The sequence below is a fragment of the Entelurus aequoreus genome, linkage group LG04 (assembly GCF_033978785.1).
Source record: "Entelurus aequoreus isolate RoL-2023_Sb linkage group LG04, RoL_Eaeq_v1.1, whole genome shotgun sequence".
In the NCBI taxonomy this organism is placed as follows: domain Eukaryota; kingdom Metazoa; phylum Chordata; class Actinopteri; order Syngnathiformes; family Syngnathidae; genus Entelurus; species Entelurus aequoreus.
The window spans coordinates 28216524-28237605 of NC_084734.1; the positions used below are offsets into that span (position 1 = coordinate 28216524).

At 37.9% G+C, this 21082-nt stretch overlaps 1 protein-coding gene across 5 annotated transcripts; it reads right to left on the reverse strand.

Annotated features, from left to right (window-relative positions):
- Positions 1-942: 942 nt before the first annotated feature.
- Positions 943-20983, reverse strand: abcd4 (ATP-binding cassette, sub-family D (ALD), member 4). 5 transcript variants are annotated; one of them, XM_062043481.1, is made up of 21 exons: positions 20896-20955; positions 20662-20724; positions 20456-20574; positions 18926-18986; positions 16741-16863; positions 15190-15329; positions 12651-12767; positions 12263-12388; positions 9784-9834; positions 9016-9110; positions 8808-8929; positions 8002-8093; positions 7822-7911; positions 4830-5035; positions 4662-4753; positions 4544-4580; positions 4400-4449; positions 2213-2265; positions 2063-2139; positions 1862-1977; positions 943-1330 (listed from the first exon to the last, which is right to left on the reverse strand). In XM_062043481.1, exons 4-21 carry the CDS (start codon positions 18956-18958, stop codon positions 1235-1237), a joined length of 1716 nt encoding a protein of 571 aa, XP_061899465.1. In that variant the 5' UTR covers positions 18959-18986; positions 20456-20574; positions 20662-20724; positions 20896-20955; the 3' UTR covers positions 943-1234. The 5 variants fall into 5 exon arrangements, with proteins under 5 accessions (XP_061899465.1, XP_061899466.1, XP_061899464.1 ...); XM_062043482.1 differs by lacking the exon at positions 18926-18986; XM_062043480.1 differs by lacking the exon at positions 18926-18986 and having other exon boundaries at positions 944-1330; positions 16741-16868; positions 20662-20710; positions 20896-20983.
- Positions 20984-21082: the final 99 nt, after the last annotated feature.

The window sequence follows — 21082 nt, forward strand, 5'->3', positions numbered from 1 at the left end:
ATTGTGAAGAAGAAGCTGAAAGACACCAGACCCAATAATGCATATGAGCTAAAGGCCACTATTGAAGCATCCTGGGCATACATAACACCTCAGCAATGCCACAGGCTGATTGCCTCCATGCCACGCCGCATTGATGCAGTAATCCGTGCAAAAGGATTCCCAACCAAGTACTGAGTGCATTAATTAACATTTTCAAATGTTTGATTTTGTTTTGCTGTTATAAATATTATTTTTTTTACTTGGTCTGAGGAAATATTCTAATTTTTTGAGATAGGATTTTTTAGTTATCTTAAGCTGTATGCCAGAATCAGCAGTATTAAAATAATAAAAGACTTGCAATATTTCAGTTGATGTGTAATGAATCCAGAATGTATGACATTTTTGTTTTTTTTAATTGTATTACAGAAAATAAAGAACTTTATCACAATATTCTAATTTTCTGAGACAGTCCTGTAGGCCTATATACAGTATGAATATAAATGTGTATATATAAAACGTGTATAATTCTGTCTTTTGTACGTATTACAAAACCAAATCTTTAGATTGTACTGTATAAATCTGGCAGCTCCGTCACCACAATTTTACCGTAATATTTGCAGGTTGTTTTTTGTTTTTGTTTATAGCATATAAAATAAAAAAATACATAGAATCAAATTAAATGGAATGAAGAAATGGTACCACTGTTTTTTCTTAACATAAATGTTTAAGTTTTTTTTGTACTGTAAAATTTACAGTTGTGTTTTATAACTCTATATTGAAAGTGGATTTTACTGTAAAAAATGTTTACTGTAAAATATTTACATGAACAGTTTGTTGGATTACTTGCTTTGAAATCATAAATCAAGCAGATATTTAAGTATTTATCTTTATTTGAACTACAACATTGTTTTGAAATGTATGATATATTTACTTTATTTATTAGAGATGAATCAAGGATAACTATATGTAATTGTACGCAGTACTTTTATTTTTGTAATACATTTATTAGAAAAGATAAGGTACTTCATTTACACATATTATTTCCACGCTTTCGGGGGCCACGCAACTTGATGTGGCGGCTAGAGTTTGACACCTGTGATCTACACCTTTATCCTGATCTGCACCAACGTTAAACAACCAAGCAGTAGCACCCTGCACAGTGTTATGCTGCTAACAAAATGAATGAATCCAGCATGAAGGACTGAAGACTGCTTTTTCTTATCCTCGCCTCAAAACCCAACGACGGATGCCAAGATCACAAAATGTCCTCTCGGAGACTCCCGTTGGCTCTTTTTATTCTGCTCAACTCCCAACGGCCATCGCCACATAGTTTTAACTGGACGTCGTGGTGCTGCGAAGTACAAACAACATATATAGTAAATCCAGGGTCTCTGCCGGTTTCAACATGTCAAATTGAATACTTAAGACCATCTTGAAAATAATTTAAGACCATTACACATCCATACGGACAAAAAATACGACGACAAACTAAAATCAGAGGTCCAGAATGAATTGTATGTATATTCATTCATTCACTGCTCTTTCACATTGGAAAACAAAATGGTTAAACTAGCTAAATACACCAGGAGCTTCTCTCGTGTAAACTAATTGAAAAAAACATCGTAACAGCCAATTTTCAGCTTTGCCATAGAAGTGTTTTCTTGCAAAAGGTGCAGTGTGCTTCATATCAAGTGTTTTCATGCAACGGTAGAGGAAAGCACGCAACGATAGAGGAAAGCACAACAATATATTGTAATAATCACATTATTGGTCAATCTGAAACACACTGACAACACCCACAGTATAATATATAAAGACATCAAATACAAATCTAGGGTAATATTTAAAAAATGTATAGACAAACTAAAACAATGATGCTGACCTTCTCCAGACTGCTGCGATGTCCCACGCTAATGAGCGTCATGCCCAGCTGCTTGCAGGTGCGATACAGCTGAGACTCCGCCTCCTCAGTCAATGCACTGGTGGCTTCGTCCAACACTATGTCCATTAGAGACAAAAAGTCACATATACAGCACAAGATGAATGTATATTGATTGTTTTAGTACCGTAGAATACAACACACCTGCGTATTTGGGTTGCAGGTAGAAGAGTCGAGCGAAGCAAAGGCGCTGCATCTCACCTGGAGACAGGGCATCGTACCTGCGCATACACACTCTTGCCAGATTTTTGCAACAGGACTTTGTGAGATGCGCAGAAATCTAATGTTTCTTACCAGTTCCAGTCCACTGGTTCATCCAACCCACCTGCTCGCTTCATCAGACTGGACTGCAATAAAAAGGAAAAACGGGAGCAAAGTGAAATTAGTAAACATTTAAACGGCTTCAACGTCCACGAAGGTATAACTTAACATTTCAGTACAATTATAGTTCAAGCAAATAATTACCCTTTTAAATTGATAAAACAGAAGCGATGACAATGAGGAAACGTCTGATGATAACAATGGAATTGGAAATAGATATGACTCTGCTCTGGCTGCTCAGTACAACATGGCTAATAGTCAAACTCTCAATTTCTAAAACAAAAAGGAATGTAGATGGGAAATTCAGCTGTGTTGATGTCTAGACACTTACCTCTTAGGTACCGTATTTTCCGGACCATAGACCATAAAGGAGTCATATTATTATTATTTTTTTCTAAATGTAAAACACTTCCTTGTGGTCTACATAACATGTAATGGTGGTTCTTTGGTCAAAATGTTGCATGGATTATGTTTTACAGACCATCTTCAAGCCACTTTCTGACAGTCTCTTCTGGATTTACGTGGCTCACTTTTGGCAGCGTCTTTTGTCCGTCATCTTTGTTGTAGCGTGCAAGGACGGGAGTGGAAGAAGTGTCAAAAGATGGAGCTAACTGTTTTAATAACATTTAGACTTTACTTAAATCAATAACGGAGCAGCATCCAGAAATGTGTCCTGTGAAAAACCGTCCGACCGGAACTCTAATAACTAAAGTTCATTGAGTGAATAATGTAAACTCACTACACCGGTATGTTTTAGCACTTGCATGGCGAATTTACTGACAGATATAAGTAAGAACTTTACACTACTTTATATTAGAAATGGCAACAGCGGAGGATGAATGTCCCATAACAAGAAGATCGAGAAAATTAAAACTATAAAAACGGACATGCGCAATTTTTCAGGATTTATGCAGATCCCAAATACAGATCAGCAGGTACCAGAAGGTAAGAAAAGTTGCTTTTGCATAATATTGCGGAAAAAAAACACTAGTTAATATGACTTACCTTATACACACACCATAATAATACTCGTATGTTGAAGCACAGTACAATCCAACAAGCGGTGCGGCTTTATAGCTTACCATCCATCCATTTTCTACCGCTTGTCCCTTTCGGGGTTGCGGGGGGCGCTGGAGCCTATCTCAGCTGCATTCAGGCGGAAGGCGGGGTACACCCTGGACAAGTCGCCACCTCATCGCAGGGCCAACACAGATGACGGACAACATTCACACACTCGGGCCAATTTTAGTGTTGCCAATCAACCTATCCCCAGGTGCATGTCTTTGGAGGCGGGAGGAAGCCAGAGTACCCGGAGGGAACCCACGCAGTCACGGGGAGAACATGCAAACTCCACACAGAAAGATCCCGAGCACAGGATTGAACCCAGGACCTTCTTATTGTGAGGCACACGCACTAACCCCTGTATCACCGTGCTGCACCATAGCTTACCAAAGTCGTACTAAAACATTTTGATAGATTTTTGAGCGCCGTGTGTAATGTTCTATATTTTCAATGGAACATATAAAATGTTGGTGTTGTTTACTTGAGTCATATTGCAGTCGACATGTAATCTCTTATGTGTGACTGCCATTATATTGCAGTCTACACCTATCTCTTATGTTTGACTGCCATCTACTGGTCAAACTTATCATTACACCATGTACCAAATAAACTAGCTTCGAGGTCGGTAAACAAAACCAGAATTATTCTGTACATAAGGCGCACTGTCGAGTTTTGAGAAAAAGAGATTTAAAGTGCGCCTTATAGTCCTGAAAAATTTTGTACTTTTATCCATGATCTATATTTAAAGTTAAAGTACCAATGATTGTCACAAACACACTAGGTGTGGTGAAATTTGTCCTCTGCATTTGACCCATCCCCTTGTTCACCCCCTGGGAGGTGAGGGGAGCAGTGGTGGCCGCGCCCGGGAATCATTTTGGTGATATATATTGTATATTGTACATTTATTGTAAATTATTAATTCCTTTAATATTTACCAAATTTAACTAAGGTTTTCCTAAACAATATATATTTTTACATTTTAAGTAAAATCTTTTCAGAGGTTTGATGATTGACCCTGAAACAGACTATTCTTAGTTTTTATTGTTTCCATGGGACAAAGTTGTAAGGATGGACAAATAAATAGTATGCCAAACTTACCACCCCAGCCAGCTCCAGGAACTTGCTGATTCTGTCATCATCCACACATCCTGACAAGAAAAAAACATTGTCATTGTTAAATGAGTAATAAATGTATAGCATGGCTATATAATGTATAGTGAAACAATGTACGAGTGCTGGTACCTGATGCAGGGTAAATATCCTTCAGAGGGTAGATGACCTGTTGAGAGCAGTAATTCAGTCCTTCAGGCTTTTATTTTGGTAGATTTCCTGATTTAGAATAGAAATGGCGAGCAGAAACCTGCTCACGCAGAGTGCCGTCAGTGAGGTAAGGTTTCTGGGGCAGGAAGAGGGTTCCTCTGGGTCCGAAGCACGTCGTCATTTGGACAAAACCTAATGAGTCAAAGCAGACAACTTACTTACAGTCCTGATCAGCCATAATTTAGCATCCGTGTGTGTGTTTTCTCACCGCTCTGTGCCTCCCAAAGTCTGTTGAGGACCCTAAGTAGGGACGTCTTGCCGGTCCCGGTGTTACCCACCACCAGCAGGTGTGTTCCCTCGCCAATAGTTAGGCTCAGGTCCTCCACTAACTGCTGGTCTGAATACGGGGACTTGAAAGAGAGGTGGTCAAGGATGAAGGCCGTGTCCACAGGACCCCCATGGACGTTGAAGTCACTGCATGGTGACATGAAACACAAGTGAGATCAATTCCTCACACTGAGGAGTGCATACAGTCAATAGCTTTAGCAATAGTCAACACCAAATTATAGACAGTAAATTCCTACTGCATACACATGAATGTTGGTATTAATATTAGTAGTTAATAGTTAGTAGTTAATGATTTAAACCACTTATATTTTCAAACTGTGGTACGTTTACCACTAGTCGCTGTCATGTATAGAGAGAGTATGGCCAACTAAAAAACAAGCGCCATGACTGCTACAGAGGACGTGTGTGCCATGATGCATGCAGCTGCTGTTGTTTTGATGTTAGTTTACCTGACAAAATAAACCAAAATAATATGTCTATATATAATTCTAAACATACTTCAGCTCATAAACTTATAATACATTTATTTCGTGAAAATATAATTCTGCGGTTGTATTTGATGCATGTTGCTGCTACATTCCTGCTGTGTTTCGAGACCAGCAGGCAATCTAACATTCAAAAAATACACAAAACGACCAAATAAAAAATTACTTATTACCTTGATTTTGCCAAAATCTTTATTTGCTTTGGACCAACAATCACTGAAAAATTGTGACTTTTGTGAAGAGAATCTGGAGAAATCACTGCACGTAAGCCATGATATTACGGACTTTGGATCCCTCAGGTGGTACTGCATCAAAAAGCAACATCTGTCAAGTGTAGTGGCTGCCTCCAATGTATTTGTAATCACTTTATGTATCATTCATTATGTACTGTATATTTTTGTAACATACTAAGTGAATAAGTGTACTTTTGTACTTATTTCCACATATTTCTGCACAATAAGTAACACTGGTGAGCAGTAGAAAATACGGAGTGATTTTTGGTCCAGAACATATTTTGCTTTACTCAATTTGTACATATTTCTTGCCACTTTATGTTGTAATTTTTATATTGAGGTTTTCAGTTCATTTTCATCTATTATTAAACCCCAAAATGGTTTATTTTACTCTTTCAATGTCGTTCTATATGTATTTGTCTTTATCTTCAACTACTACCGAATTGCTTTATTTTCACAGGATTTTGCAATTTGGCTGCGTTGTGACACCACAGTGAGGTGGAAGTACTTATTTGGACATTAAGTAAAGCTCTCAACCAGATGTCGAAAGAGTTCCCCATTATACATATTTAGCAGACCTGGGCATTCTGCGGCCCGCGGGCCACATCCGGCCCTTTGTGCGTCCCTGTCCGGCCCGCGAGAGGCCAATCATGAAATACAAAATTAATTTAAAAAAGTATCTATGTTAAATGTGTAATACAATGGTGCTGCTTTTGTTTTGAAAAGCGTTATTTGTATTACTTCCGTGTGGACGTATGCGTGTGCGTGATTGTGAGTGAATGTGAACAGCTGCAATAACAAATTACAAAATAAAGTTGAAAAAACATCTATGTCGTGCGCGCAATACAACTGTGCTGCTTTTATTTTGAAAAGTGTTATTTATGGGCGTATGTCCGTGTGTAACCTGTGAGTGAAGGTGCACAGCGACAAGTGATGCACGGTTTACACCCGAGACGCTAAAAAGAGAAAAGTTGATGACGAATGGCGTGTTTTCAACAAGACATGGACTGCCAAGCAACGTTCCCTCCAAGGTGCGCACCTGCGCAATTGAGCACTGCTCAAGCGTCCTCTGCGCACAGCAAATATATGCCGCGCACCAAATCACATCCCATCTGAATTCTAAACAAAATAAACACATTTATTCTATGTAATTTTGCAATGCAACTTTGAGTGACAGTGACAACAAGCGGCCCTAACGGTGTTCGTCAACACCGTTCAATTTAACACCGTTCAATTATTGTAACGTCTATCGAGATGCTTCGAGGCCAGGAATTATATCGATCACTTTATTGAGCAAAACTGTTTATATTCGGCCATAACCACACCAAAAACATGAGTAAAACACTTCTATCTCGAAAAACTAGTCATTTTCTGCCGTACAAACCAGTCCAAAACCAACTTGTCATCTGTCACCAACACGCATACCACTAAACCACTGGTGCGTTTATGGCCACACAAAAAGTCGGACAACTCAAACACCACACAAAGTTACACTATGACTCCTCAGTCATACGTGTGCTTATTTTACTGTAATTTATTATTAATGTTAATTTATTTATATTAATCATGGAATGCTGTTACTAGAGAAAGTTACAGGAATGCACACTTCATCCTATGCTTACATTTCATTGTGCAACATGAGCATGTTAAGGGGAACTAAATGTGATATCTGAAAGGGGTACAAATGATTTCCAAAGCAGTGCTTTTGGTATAAAGTAAAGTTAGGTTAAATGAAAGTATTAATATTATTATTATTGTTATTATTTATCTTACGGTATATATCAAAAATAATATTGAGCAAAATGTAATTTAAATATTGTCGATGTGGCCCTCCAGCAGTGCTCGGGTTGCTCATGCGGCCCCCGGTAAAAATGAATTGCCCACCCCTGATATTTAGGGTAGGGGTGTGGATTCACTTCCCATCTGGAAACACCTCCAGAATTTAACATCTTGCAGACAGACTCAAAACACAGGTTATAAAAGTGACTGTGGAGTAACATTTAAACAAAATTTACTCCAAAACTTATCCAATACATATTATCTGAATTACAAGGAAGTGTTTTGAATGTAGTTTAAATCCTTATACAGTAGTTCCACTTTAAATGATCTATAAAATACATTTTATTTCTAAATCAGCAAGCTGTACATGGTCATTACGATCCCACAAGCCTTCATCGGCTCATTACGCACCAACCTGTCAAAGTCATAGCTTTCCCCCGACGCCGGGTCGTAGTCGCACTGCTCGCGCAGGATGTCATCCATCACCTCCCTCAGCTCTCCGATCCTGAGACAAACACACACGAGCAAGCATGTTGTTAAAGAGGAGGGGGAGGAAGGGACGTAGGTGGGAGAGTTTAAGCATGCAGGGTGCTACCTGTGGGTGTAGCCTGCTACATCTGACAGCGTGGTGGACAGGTCTATTAGCTGCGTGAAGCCATTTATCAAGTAGATGCACACAAAGGCATTCTACATGTAAACAAGCACAGCACAGAAGACATGGCTGTTAGAATAATTAAAAAAACAAAAAACAGTAGTATTTCATACATGCACTGAGATGTAAGGTTTACTTCTACTTGCATGCATTGCTTTGTTAGCGCAAGCTTGTGCTGCCACCTAGTGGATGCATTCACACTAACAGCAGTAACCGTCAACTCATTCATATTCAGAACATCAATTTTAGACAAATATGTTACAATTTAAGATGTAATAAGGTAGTGTTTAGAAACACATTCTATAGCATCAAGCAGGAATGTCCAAAGTGTCACCAGAGGCTATTTTTGGCAGACAGCAATATCTTTATAGTCCTAAAATAAAAAGATTAATGAGATATACAGTTTGTTTTTATAGTCCGTGTTTAGAAATGCTTAAAGTAATTTGCTGCTCTACGTGCCTTGAATTGCATCCCCCCGGGAACAAATTAAGTTTATTGTAATTTTAACATATTACACAACTTTGCTGTCAGCTATAACACAACGCGAAGTTGTGGATGCTTAGTTCAGATAGCTGAACTATGTTTCCTATACATTTAATAATTGAAATACAATATTGGTGTTACCTGGTCACCCTCATAAACACTTTTAATGTCTGTGAATACAGCTTGTCGTTACAACTATTCTCACATGCGTCATGGCCAATTGTGCACAGTTTGGACACCCCTGGCATAAATGGATGAAGTCCTACCCTGCTGATAAGCGCGCTCAGCTCTCCAGGCGTCAGGCTGTCATAGTTCCCGGCGAAAATGGGAATGGCGATAATGATGTAGCTGAGGAAGCCGCCGAGGTAATCGAAGGTATTCACCCCAACTGGGGGGGAAAATAACAGAAATAGAACGTCACCACCAGCCTTGGGTGGCGTGGGATTGACATTGTGTGTGAATGTGTGTTCTTACTGTAAAGCCACAGCTCTTTGTTTATTAGACTTTGCTGAGTTTGCAGCAGTGACTGCAGACGTCGGTTGGTCCTCATGTGCTCTACTTTACCAGCCCTACACAACACACAGTGAATCTTGAGTGAAGCGTCAAAAAGTACACATGGTCACTACTAACTAACGCAACGGAACTTAGTTTGAAACATTCACATAAGTAATACAAATTATCTGCAGCTTGTTGACATATGTCACACAAGTGTAACAATAAGTCAACTGATCAAATGTACAAACAAGTGGAACCTGTGGTCATAAGCAGTTGTTAAATGAAAGAAAATAGTTATTGTTGGCACTTGCGACCACAAACGCACGCACACTATAATGAAAAAGTTCACTATTGTACAACACATCTCAACATAAAATGGCATATTTTTTTCTTTAAATAGAAACAACTCTTTTAGGTGTATTATTTTGTCGACAGAAGTAGTCGACCATGTCCTATAGGTTTTCGTCACCTTTTTTACAACTTAGAACTCAGGCTTGATGAGTTAAACGTGTCCAACTTAACCTATACTGTTGATCTCACTTTTTTTACATTCTTTATAATCACACAAGTATAAAAATAAGTTAATCCATGCAACATAACAAAAGTTTTAAAAAAAAGCACATAATCACTTGCTTTAGGTCAAAGTGAGGTAGCATGACGTCAAAAACATTTTGTGTGACTGTTTGACTTGGTTTGATCTACAAGTGCTTCTATGTACTGTACAATAATATATGTACAATATCTCACCTGTAAAAAGCAGCCGACTCCGCGTTGACTCGGATCTGCATGTGCTTGAATCTGCATCACAAAATATTGCATGGGAAATCACATTGTACCATCAAAAACATGTTTTATGCAAGGTTATCAATATAGACCAGTGCGTCTCAAATTGTGGTGCGCGTACCACTAGTCAGAGCAGTGTATAGAGAGAGTATGGACAGCTCTGTGTCAGAGTTGGTCCTAAAACTGGTCCCCTGTAGTCACGTGAGGGGCTTTTGACCAATCATTTAAGAGATTGTCTGGCCATGCTCTCTCTGATTGGTCAAAAGCCCCTCACGGGACTTACTGACTGAATTCTAAAAACCAAGTTATCCATACTCTCGCTATACACAGCTCTACCAGTAGTGAGTACGCGGGCTCCTTTAAGAGGTACGCCAAAGAATAACTTAATTAAATATTCAAACACAGTGTTACTGGTTAAACTCTGTGTTATTGTTACAGTGGCCAAAATACTAAATATAATTGTCAAATAAAACCTCTGCCTTGTTTTTAATTAATTCTTAGGCCTACTGCGCTACTGTATTTTAATGTTGGTCATCATGGTGGTACTTGGAGAGCCAAGGGTTTTCTGAGGTGTCACTTGGTGAAAGAAGTTTGAGAACCACTGATATAGACTAAGCATTCAACAGAAGAGAATAAAATACAATGTGAATATTCTGACACAAAATCATTGAGAAAAAAGTAACCCTGAAATACGGATAGATTGCAGTCCTTTGGGAAAAACACTGACCATATACATTAGGGGTGTCTTGAACTAAAATGAATATCTGATATCGGTCCAATATCAGCAAAAAAAAGTGTCAGTTTATGGCAGCTTGCATGTAAAATCTCAACTATAAACTCTGATACAAGCAGTCCTGCAGTGTTTTTTTTCTTCAATTGTATGGTGGTCAACAGGTGCTGCAAAAAAATAAAAATACCACTAAACTTAATTTTAAAGACAGGATAAGTCTATTCCAGGCGGTTAATATTATGATAGGTTGATGGATGCATGGATGGAAGGTTAGTGTTTTCATTCCTATTTGTTTTGTTAGTAATTTCAAATTGATTAAAACTACAAAGTAATAAAAGTGTCAATTGTGCTGATATTGTATCAGATCAATATTGGTTTGGTCAATACTCAAATCGGACGTGAAAAAGTTGTATCTGTTCACTCCTAAAGTATATTACAGTGCATGTTTAAAACTAAAAGTGTTTAGTTATTTGGCAAATTAGTAATTTTAAAATACAAAAACAACTTGAGATGCTTTTTATGCTCAGGACTTTAAGTAAATAACAATAATTTGCCATCTTAATGAAGGATTACAGAGTTATTTGATTTATCGTTTTTTTATACATTAGTTAACATTACTCCATTGGAAATCCAAGACACCACGAAAATTGTCTTTGTTGATGAGTGATTTGATGCACTTTATCCAGTTACAAAAAATAAAACACTAATTTAAGCGATCTAGGGATACATTATCATCTTATCTTTAACCCTGTGCTAAAATGATTGAATGGACTCAAAGCTATGCCTGATTAATTTTACCAAGCAGTCAGTATTATTGAATTATGTTTACTTGGCTAATTCAGCAGGCTACACAACTCCGTTATACAGTTGTTATTTACATACAATATTATTGATTGGCAACACTAAATTGGCCTTAGTGTGTGAATGTGAGTGTGAATGTTGTCTTCTGTGTTGGCCCTGTGATGAGGTGGCGACTTGTCCAGGGTGTACCCCCGCATAGTACCCGAATGCAGCTGAGACAGGCTCCAGCACCCCCCGTGACCCCAAAAGAGATATGCGGTAGACAATGGATGAATGGATGGATTATTTACTGTATTATTAATATTATGATTGTGTATTAATTCTTACACTGTAGTAGCGCTTTATTATTTGTTCTCCTTTTACTTGCTTATTTATTTTCTTTATTCCTCTGGCTTCTTCGGTTTGTGTTGAGACAGGCCTTTCGCCTGTGAGTTTTGTTCACAATGTTTTTGTAGTATGTCTATCCTTTTATGTACTGTATGTGTATACACTGTACTGCATGTATATGTATGTATGAATGCATGTATACAATCAACGCTCAATAAAAAAATATATACATTTGTGCAGCATTGAATATAGCATTGCATGCTGTGCCAACTTTTTTCGTGATCTTTTTATTTTGGACACAACTGATTGAAAATATCCAATTAGAAAAGCAAACACATTGCATACCTTTTAATCTTTTAAAAGACAATAAAGTAAATCCTTTCTCCAATGTGTAACTAAGTAGAAGTACAGCTTTCTTCCAGTAAAAGACTTCCATATCCTGTGTTATTTCCTAAAAGGCCACAATTGCACAGATGCATCCTGTCTAATGGGCGTGTAGTGAATTCAAAACATTAACTGGCCCTCTAAGCCGCTAGACATCCTCAAAATCAAAACACAGTAGCACAGCAATGTGCACGTACATACCTGAAGTCTCCCTCCAGTTTTTCTTGTTCACAGAGTGTGGACACAATGGGCCCCATGAGGATCTTGTTGGCCACTGTCCCCAACACAAAGTAGCAGAAGATACTCACTGGGCCCATCCAACCTGTGCTGCAAGTATATTTTATAAGTTATGACATCCGCTAATGCACTTAAGTTATATGTGACCATGTCATACCAAAGCTGAGCATTATGAATGATTTTTACTGTAAATTAGTGTTAGCATCAGTGCAATGTGGGACTTAAATGCTAAAGAGGAAGATAAACTCATACGGATAGAAACATTCCAAAGGTAAAAGCATATTTCCCAAGAGAACAGACGAAAGTGGCACTTCCCTATACTGTTGCCAACAGGAAAGTGTATAAGTAATACCTGTAGAAGCATTGGTAGGTGTAGTAAGTCAGCGTGAAGGGTGACACCAGCAGTCGACTGGCCATGGTGCTCATCTGCTTGCACAGCCTCTCTGCATCTTGACTGATCCTCTGGTCACTGTGTGTAAAATAAGCGAATCACTTAGTCAGCAACATTACTAATCAAGGAAGTGCCGCACGACTTGCCACGATCCGTATCGGCTAATTTCCATTGAAAAAGTAAGTGGTCGCCATTAATGTCTTTCAATGCCGATCAAAAACACGGATGCCCTATGACTCGTACTAAATTAATTTTTAGTCCCCAATTGACATGCTAGCAGATAATTGTAGGGATGTCCCGATCCGATATTGATATCGGAAATCAGTCCGATATTAGCCAAAAAAGTGAATATCGGATTTTATCGGACTGAATCTAAAAACTCCGATATAAGCGCTCCGATATAAGCTGTCCATTTTCCGCTGCAGCACGTCTATAATAGGTGACTCTGGTTTGATCACACTCCCACACAGTAGGGAGCGGCAATGCCCCTTAATTAACGTTGGTGCCGGCCGCGGAAGAAGAGCGTCTCTGATCCAGCATGCACAGCCCACGTGATCACAACAACGACAACGCGTGTGCTTGCAGCATGATGTCGGCTATGTGGAAGTATTTTAACGTAAACTCGGACAAAGACGTTGCCGCTAAATGCAACAAAAAGGCAATGGCCATATACAGAAAAGATAGCCCAGTTTATTGTGCTTGATGACCAGCCCCTGTCGGTGGTGAGTAATGTCGGGTTTAAAAGCTTAATGGAGCACCTCGAACCTCGCTACATTATTCCTAGCCGCCACTACATTGTAGACAAAACTATACCCCAGATGCACGAAGAGGTTAAAAAGTGTATTGCCGCACAACATGCCGAAATGCTTATCTTCTTTAAAAAAAATCTCCACATTATGCTCGGACTGCAGAAAGTGGAGGAGTAGTAAGGGTAGTCAGCACTGACTGATTATTATTTGTTTTATGCTCTTGTTATTAGAGTGATATGTTTATTGTGTTTACACTATTCTTCAGTGAAGACTAAGAGTAATTACTACATTGTTTTGGGCACAGTCAGTCAGTGAAACTGGAGCTGTGAACTCTTAACTTAGAGCAGTTGGACAGTGGACAATATTGTGTTGTTTTTGTCCCTGCCCACAGTTGTTTCCAACATATGCTGACAGTAAAAAAATAACTGAAGTGAACTTGAATTGTTTGCACTTTAAAACGTTTTTTTTTTTTTAAATTGGATTTATTTAGGTTATTTTTCAGGGTCTTCTAATTTATTTTTAATTTATTCTATTCAATTGTATAATTATGTTGGTATTAGTGGTTATTTTGCACTTTAAATATAACATTTTGTTTTTATTGGATTTATTGAGGTAATACTCTTATGTTGAAGGTTAAAATTTATGTAACCAATTGGTTAATAATAAATGGGTCAGTTTTTCCTATACCTACTCTTGCTGACTGTTGTTTTCTGTTTTAACACTACAACATCAGTAACAGTAACATCACTTTATCAAGCCTTTTCTAACATTCCACACAACAAAATAAGGAATAAATATATGTATGATTCGTGCCTATATCGTATCGTATTGATATCGGTATCGGCCAATACTCAAGACTACAATATCGGTATCGTATCGGAAGTGAAAAAGTTGTATCGGGACATCCCTAGATAATTGTTCTAATCTTTATATACTGTGTGGAGCCGCACCCCTAAAATAATAATACGACAAATAAAACTACATTTCAAAGTATTTTAACAATGATTTTCAAGTATTAGGATGAGGCTAAAATGTTACACACGGAGAGCAAGCAGGAGCAGGCATGCTAATAGCTAAGCTAGCTGCTAAGCTAGCTAGACATCATAAGTGCTTAGTTAAGTTTAAGAAGTGTATAAAGAACCATGTTGCAGCAGAAAGTAAACCGCTCGTAACAAGAAATTAACAAGTAGATTAATAAGAGTGTAGAAAGAGGATAATATAACAACTATTGGTGTGTCAGCATTGTCAGAATCACTACACCACACGCAAGACGAAGATCAGATCAATCCATAAATTGGTAATGTCAATATGATCAATACTAGAGTGATTACAACGATATCCTTTTTATTTATTTATTTTTAAATAATTTTTTGTTGTTTTGTTCACAAATTGACAGAATCAATTCATGGACACAGGAGGACTTTCAGGGCAAAACCTAAATGATTGAATAAAGTAGTAAACAGTAGTTTTTACTTTGGTTTAGTTACTGTGTACTTTTGACTTTGTTTTGCTCAAACAATTGTATGTAATAAAAGAAAATGAGGAAGTAATTAAACTATTGTGCTGATATTGTTAAACTGTCAATAACGTTCACAATAAACACATTTAAAAAATGTACAGTTAATACATGTGATCTGTATTGGTAACAGCGGATCTCACTCAGGGATGATAGGTATCGGAATCGGCAGCATAAATCCCTGATCGGAACAACCCTACTACTAATATTGGGAATGTAAACAGCATGAGCTTACGGGTTGTCTATGTCCTCTCGCAGCACGTTAAGGGTGTAGTAGACTCGTCCCTGGAAGTAAGCCGTGTGTAGGTTCTCTGTTAGCGTCCTCCTCCAACTGACGTACAACAGGTTGGAAATGTACTGGTCCAAGCTTTTCAACTGTTAAAGAGGTTGATTGTATTGTACTGTGTATATGGTACTGTGTACTGTACAGTGCATCCGGAAAGTATTCACAGCGCTTTACTTTTTCCACATTTTGTTATGTTACAGTCCTTTTCCAAAATGGAATAAATTCATTTAATTTTTTGCAAATGTATTAAAAATAAAAAATAAAACAATTACATAGGTATTCACAACTTTGCTCAATACATTTTTGATGCACCTTTGGCAGCAATCACAGCCTCAAGTCTTTTAGAATACGATGCCACAAACTTGGCACACCTATCTTTGGGCAGTTTCGCCCATAACTCTTTGCAGCACCTCTAAAGCTTCATCAGGTTGAATTGGAAGTGTTGGTTTTCATCCAGGATGTATCTGTACATTGCTGCATTCACCTTAGTCTAGTTCGGGAGGTGATTAACAACCTGACAGTCACTCTGTCAGAGCTAAAGCATTCCTCATTGGAAAGAGGAGAACCTCCCAGAAGGACAACCAACTGCAGCAATCCACCAATCAGGCCTGAATGGTATAGCGGCCAGACAAAAGCAATTTCTTTGTAAAAAAATAAAAAATAAAAAACAAAAATAAAGGTTTGCCAAAATGCACCTGAAAGACTCACAGACCATGAGAAACAAAATTATCTGGGTGTCATGAGACTAAAAGATTGAACTCTTTGGCGTGAATGCCAAACGTCATGTTTGGAGGAAACCAACCACGGCTCATCACCAGGCCAATACCATCCCTACAGTGAAGCATAGTGGTGGCAGCATCATGCTGTGGGGGTGGTTTTCAGCCGCAGGAACTGGGAGACTAGTCCAGATAGAGGGAAAGATGAATACAGCAATGTAAAAAGTCATCCTGGATGAAAACAAACGATTCCTTTCCAACCTGATGGAGCTTGAAAGGTGCTGCAAAGAGGAATGGACAAAGAGAATTGGACGAATCTGCCCAAAGATAGGTGTGCCAAACTTGTCGTATCGTATTCAAAAGGACTTGAGGCTGTCATTTTGCTCCCAAAAGTGCATCAACAAAGTATCGAGCAAAGGCTGTGAATACCTATATAAATGTGATTTGATATTTTTTTTCATTTGTATTAAAAATTCGCTAAATAAAAAAATTATCATTATAAATTAACATTGTCATAATGGAGTATTGTATGTGGAATTTTAAGGACAAAAATTAATTTATTCCATTTTGGAATAAAGATGTAAAATAAGAATATGTGGAAAAAGTGACTGCAATGAGGTGGTGTCCAGGGTGTATCCCTCCTTCCGCCGGAATGCAGCTGAGATAGGCTCCAGCACCCCCCGTGACACCGAAAGGGACAAGCGGTAGAAAATGAATGGATGGAAAAAGTGAAGCGCTGTGAATACTTTCCGGATGCACAGTATTTACTAATACACACACTTACAAAGGAGTTGAGCACAATGACCATCATTGCGGTGAGCAGCAGGCTCTTGAAGCCTTTGCTGTCCTTGTCAGCCAGTACATTGTAGAAGCGACTCGGAAGGACACCCACTTGGTAAATGATCAGCTGCTCTGGTGAGAGGGGGAGGAGGACAGAAAAAAAAAGATGTCAGCACCTTGTAAAAAAATAAGAAAATATCACGTGAAAATTAGGCAATGGATTGAGCTAAAGGTCATATGCAGACATGGCACTTTTCTATCGGGAGTGAAGTTGCACAATGACAACAGAGACGCTGCAGCATTAATGCTATGATTACTTTCAAAATAAGTTATGTTAAATGAGTTAAGTCGTGTGATCACGCACAAAAAATTATCACATTAGTCATGTATCAACGCAGATTAATCACACTATTTATTTTGTTTGCACATGCACATGGGTTGCTATACAATCAGTGATACATCAGTGCAAAATGAGTGAGGAGACTCCAACCGGTGTGCTCACTGGCAAATTTTGCTTAAATACGAACCCTGACTGGATTTCAGGTAAAACTCAGGTTTTGCGTGCACAAACAAATTAAGTGCATTCAAGTAAAACATTTTAAAATGTTCCTGTATGACATGCTGACAATAAAATTACATCCATCCACCCATTTTCTACCACTTATTCCCTTCGGGGTTGCGGGGGGCGCTGGAGCCTATCTCAGCTACACATTTGTGTCCAAATATTAGGGTATTTCTTAAGGTTAATTTAAATCATGCAAAGGGGGTAATATCCTGTGATTTTGATTCAAATTCAAAAGTCTGATTAATCTGATTTAAATATATCATTTGACAGCACATATATAAATATTTGAATAAGAATAATGTCTGAAGTGTTTGGTGCATTGTAAAAACAAATTGTCTAGAATAAATTAACTAATAAAACTCTTAAAAGGATGTTGGTAAATTATAATGTCATTCAAGTAGGTACCATCGCGTATTTGCTGTAATATTAGGACTTTCACGCTATACTAAAACTTTATTCCCAACATTTTATGACAGTCTAACAATATCAAACACATTTATTATAATTGATATATACACTGTTTATATTTAGTTTAGAACAATTGTAAATATAAAGTTGTATTTTCCAATGAAAACTAAGAAGGTTAATCAATACGTATGTAATATATATATTCAGACATATCCTGTTTTTTTTCTTGTATTACGACTTAATTCTAATAAAATTTTATTTTGTATTTATTTTAATAGCTGTACTATATAATACAGTGGTAACTCAACTAGGGATGTAAAGATGTGAACATTTCATATCACAGTTTTTGTGACCAAAATTATCACGATTATCATTATTATCACCACTGTATTGTTGAATGTGCTCAAGAAGTACTTATACACACACTGAAATATTTTAACAGAGTTTTGTTCTAAAAAAATTATTGAACAATTGGAAGAAACAAATTATTAAACAATTGGAAGAAACAAATATTTTTAGCGGAAGAAACAAATATTTTTCTGGCTTCTAAGAGTCATTATCTTCAGTTTTAATTCACAAACGTCATAGTGTTTTCTTAATGATAAAGAAAAAACTAATGTTTGCTCCAGCTTATGTGACGTGACAAGTTCACTTCCTGTTATCATTATTCCTTGAAGTATAGATTGATCACTTTGTGCTAAGAGAGCACAGCTTGTAGGCTTAATGTGCATAATTGAAAATCTTAGTTGCTCACACGGAAGTGTGTTTTTAATAAGCTTCGATTGGGCTATGCGGTTTCTCAATGGAGAAAGACGTTAATGTCTCTCCGCCATCTATCATTTATCGTTACACTCCTAAACGCAATTTAAAGTAATTTAAGATAAGAGCTCCTTCTCTGCTTTTTGTTATGCGTTAAATTGCGAGCATAATCTGGGTAAAAGGTCCCATCCGCTGCCGGTTGAATAGCAATTGTTCACAGTCCACAGCCTGAGATTACACAGTTCTGCCCTCCAAATGCCAGAACTGAAAAAGTTAGTGTGAAGGACAAGAAGCGGACAACCTAACAAATTGTCTCATTGGGTTGAGTTTTTCCTTGCCCTGATGTGGGATCTGAACCGAGGATGTCGTTGTGGCTTGTGCAGCCCTTTGAGACACCTGTGATTCAGGGCTATATAAATAAACATTGATTGATTGATTGACATTGAAAGAAACAAACCATTAAAAACATGTCCCATCCGTGAGCAGTCATACCGGCGAGTCGGTCCGCAGATCACCACCTGGGAGGTGAGGGGAGCAGTGAGCAGCAGCGGTGGCCGCGCCCGGGAATCATTTTTGGTTTTCAACCCCCAATTCCAACCCTTGATGCTGAGTGTCAAGCAGGGAGGACATGGGTCCCCATTTTTATAGTCTTTGGTATGACTCGGGTGATGGGTCAAATGCAGAGAATTATTTTGCCACACCTAGTGTGTGTGTGACAATCATGGGTACTTTAACTTTGACTTAATTACACAAGCTGCAGCCAGTGACCACAGCATGCAGCTGCAAATGTCCAAACGATGGACATTTAACCATTAAAATATTTTTTAAAAGCTGCCGGTGCTTCGTTTGATGTTTTTCAGTTTGTTTTTTCTCTTACAGACTCTCATCAAACTAGACGGTCAGCATTACCTTTGGTACACAAAAAAAACTTGCTATCAACACTGACCTCTGGTCCATCACTCAAAGACGTAAGTGTGCGACATAAACAATGATTTCCTAGTTCCTATTGTTACGTGAGAGAGAAGCAGCCCGTAAGAGACACCTACAAAAGTCTGCCCCCCGATATTATTACATTATCTTATAATACTACTGTAGTTGTTGGTAGTAAATGCTATTGTAATGTTTTTTAAACACCGTTCATAATTTAAAAGGCATGTTACATGTTAAAATTGTGCTGTTTTGGGAGGGCCACGGACGGATTAAATGTATTTAAATTCATTAAAACGGGTGGGGCTGATTTGAGATAGGAGTGTTTTGAGTTACAAGTTCAGTCGTGGAACAAAATGCGATCATAAGTTGAGGTGCCAATGTATCTATTTTTTTGTGATAATACGAACATTTTTTATCCTAATAGTGCAACTTTTTTCTAGTAAAATTTTAAATATATTTTCATAATCTTTTACTTGAGCATTGTATTTTTTTCCCCCCTTTTCAATGTGGTCCAAATATTCCTTAATAAAGATGCACTGTCTTGGAGACATACGCAGGACAGACTTAACCTGCTTCCACTGTATTACAAGAATAAAACTGATAATTTTACCACTGAAATCGTCTCTCGCCACTTCGCGCTTCTAAGTTTGGAGCTTCTTTTTATTGCAGATTTTTGGGGGGAATTTTATCAAGCGTATTCTCTGGTTTTTTTGTATAGAAATGGCTAAATTAACTAATAATATCAATAATACCGTAGTATTGGCTACTTGATCTAACCAATCAGAGCACGCTATTCAGTGTCGTGGCCACTGATTGGCTAAGCCTCAAGCATATTGGACTAAAGGACTAAATGATCATATGTGGGTGTTATTTCATGTCTTCAGTATTCAGAAGGTCATAAACAGGTTTTTTAATGTCCTAAAAATGATGAAAATATTCAATTTATAATTCTACTTATCTACCACGGACAGCCCTTGTAATAAAATGTTGCACAAAAAAGTGAACTTGTGACGTCATGCACTACCCGATGTGCAGTGTGTGAATATAATCCATTTACCTGCTAAAGTGACTCCAAGCAATGTCCCAAACATGAGAACACTCTGGTTGCTCCATGAAAGGAAAAGAACCTTCTGGATGCTGTAGAACCTCTGCACGAACCTCCAGTCCAACTTGGGTCTTCATTGATGTAAGACAAACATAAAGAACGGGTGACTCTCAAAAATGTCTACTGTGCTGATACAGAAATGCAACAACACTTCTTACCTTTGCGTTGTTCTTCTACCGTTTGGCTTTTCTAAGCGAGACATTTGTGCTGGAACAACACACCTTAAAACATTTAAAATTAGCAACTTGAGCTAGTCGAGCTAACTTTGGCGTCGCACTGCAGCAAGCTAAAATGACGGAATTTACAGCATTTAGCGAGAAAGGTGACGGGATATTGTGCCCAAGACACATACAAGATTACGTTTTAAATATTTTCAATCAAACCGTCTTTACATTCAAGTTTAATCTGGCATGGTTGACTTTCTCCTGTCCGCTCCGACTCTTCTGGTTACTAGTATAGTAAAGCGCAATAAAACGTTTCACTTCCGCATTAACCGGACGTTTTGATATTTCAAAATAAAACTATAGCGTCAAAAACAATGTTTCCACCTACTGACAAATCTATCGGGAAACAAACAAG

Excerpts from the sequence above, each read along its gene's own strand:
- abcd4 (XM_062043478.1), bottom strand. Across the intron at positions 9,111-9,783 it reads GAGTCGGCTGCTTTTTACAG|GGCTGGTAAAGTAGAGCACA; the intron begins GTGAGATATTGT and ends TGTGTTGTGTAG. Across the intron at positions 1,978-2,062 it reads CCTGCAACCCAAATACGCAG|TGTTGGACGAAGCCACCAGT; the intron begins GTGTGTTGTATT and ends TAATGGACATAG.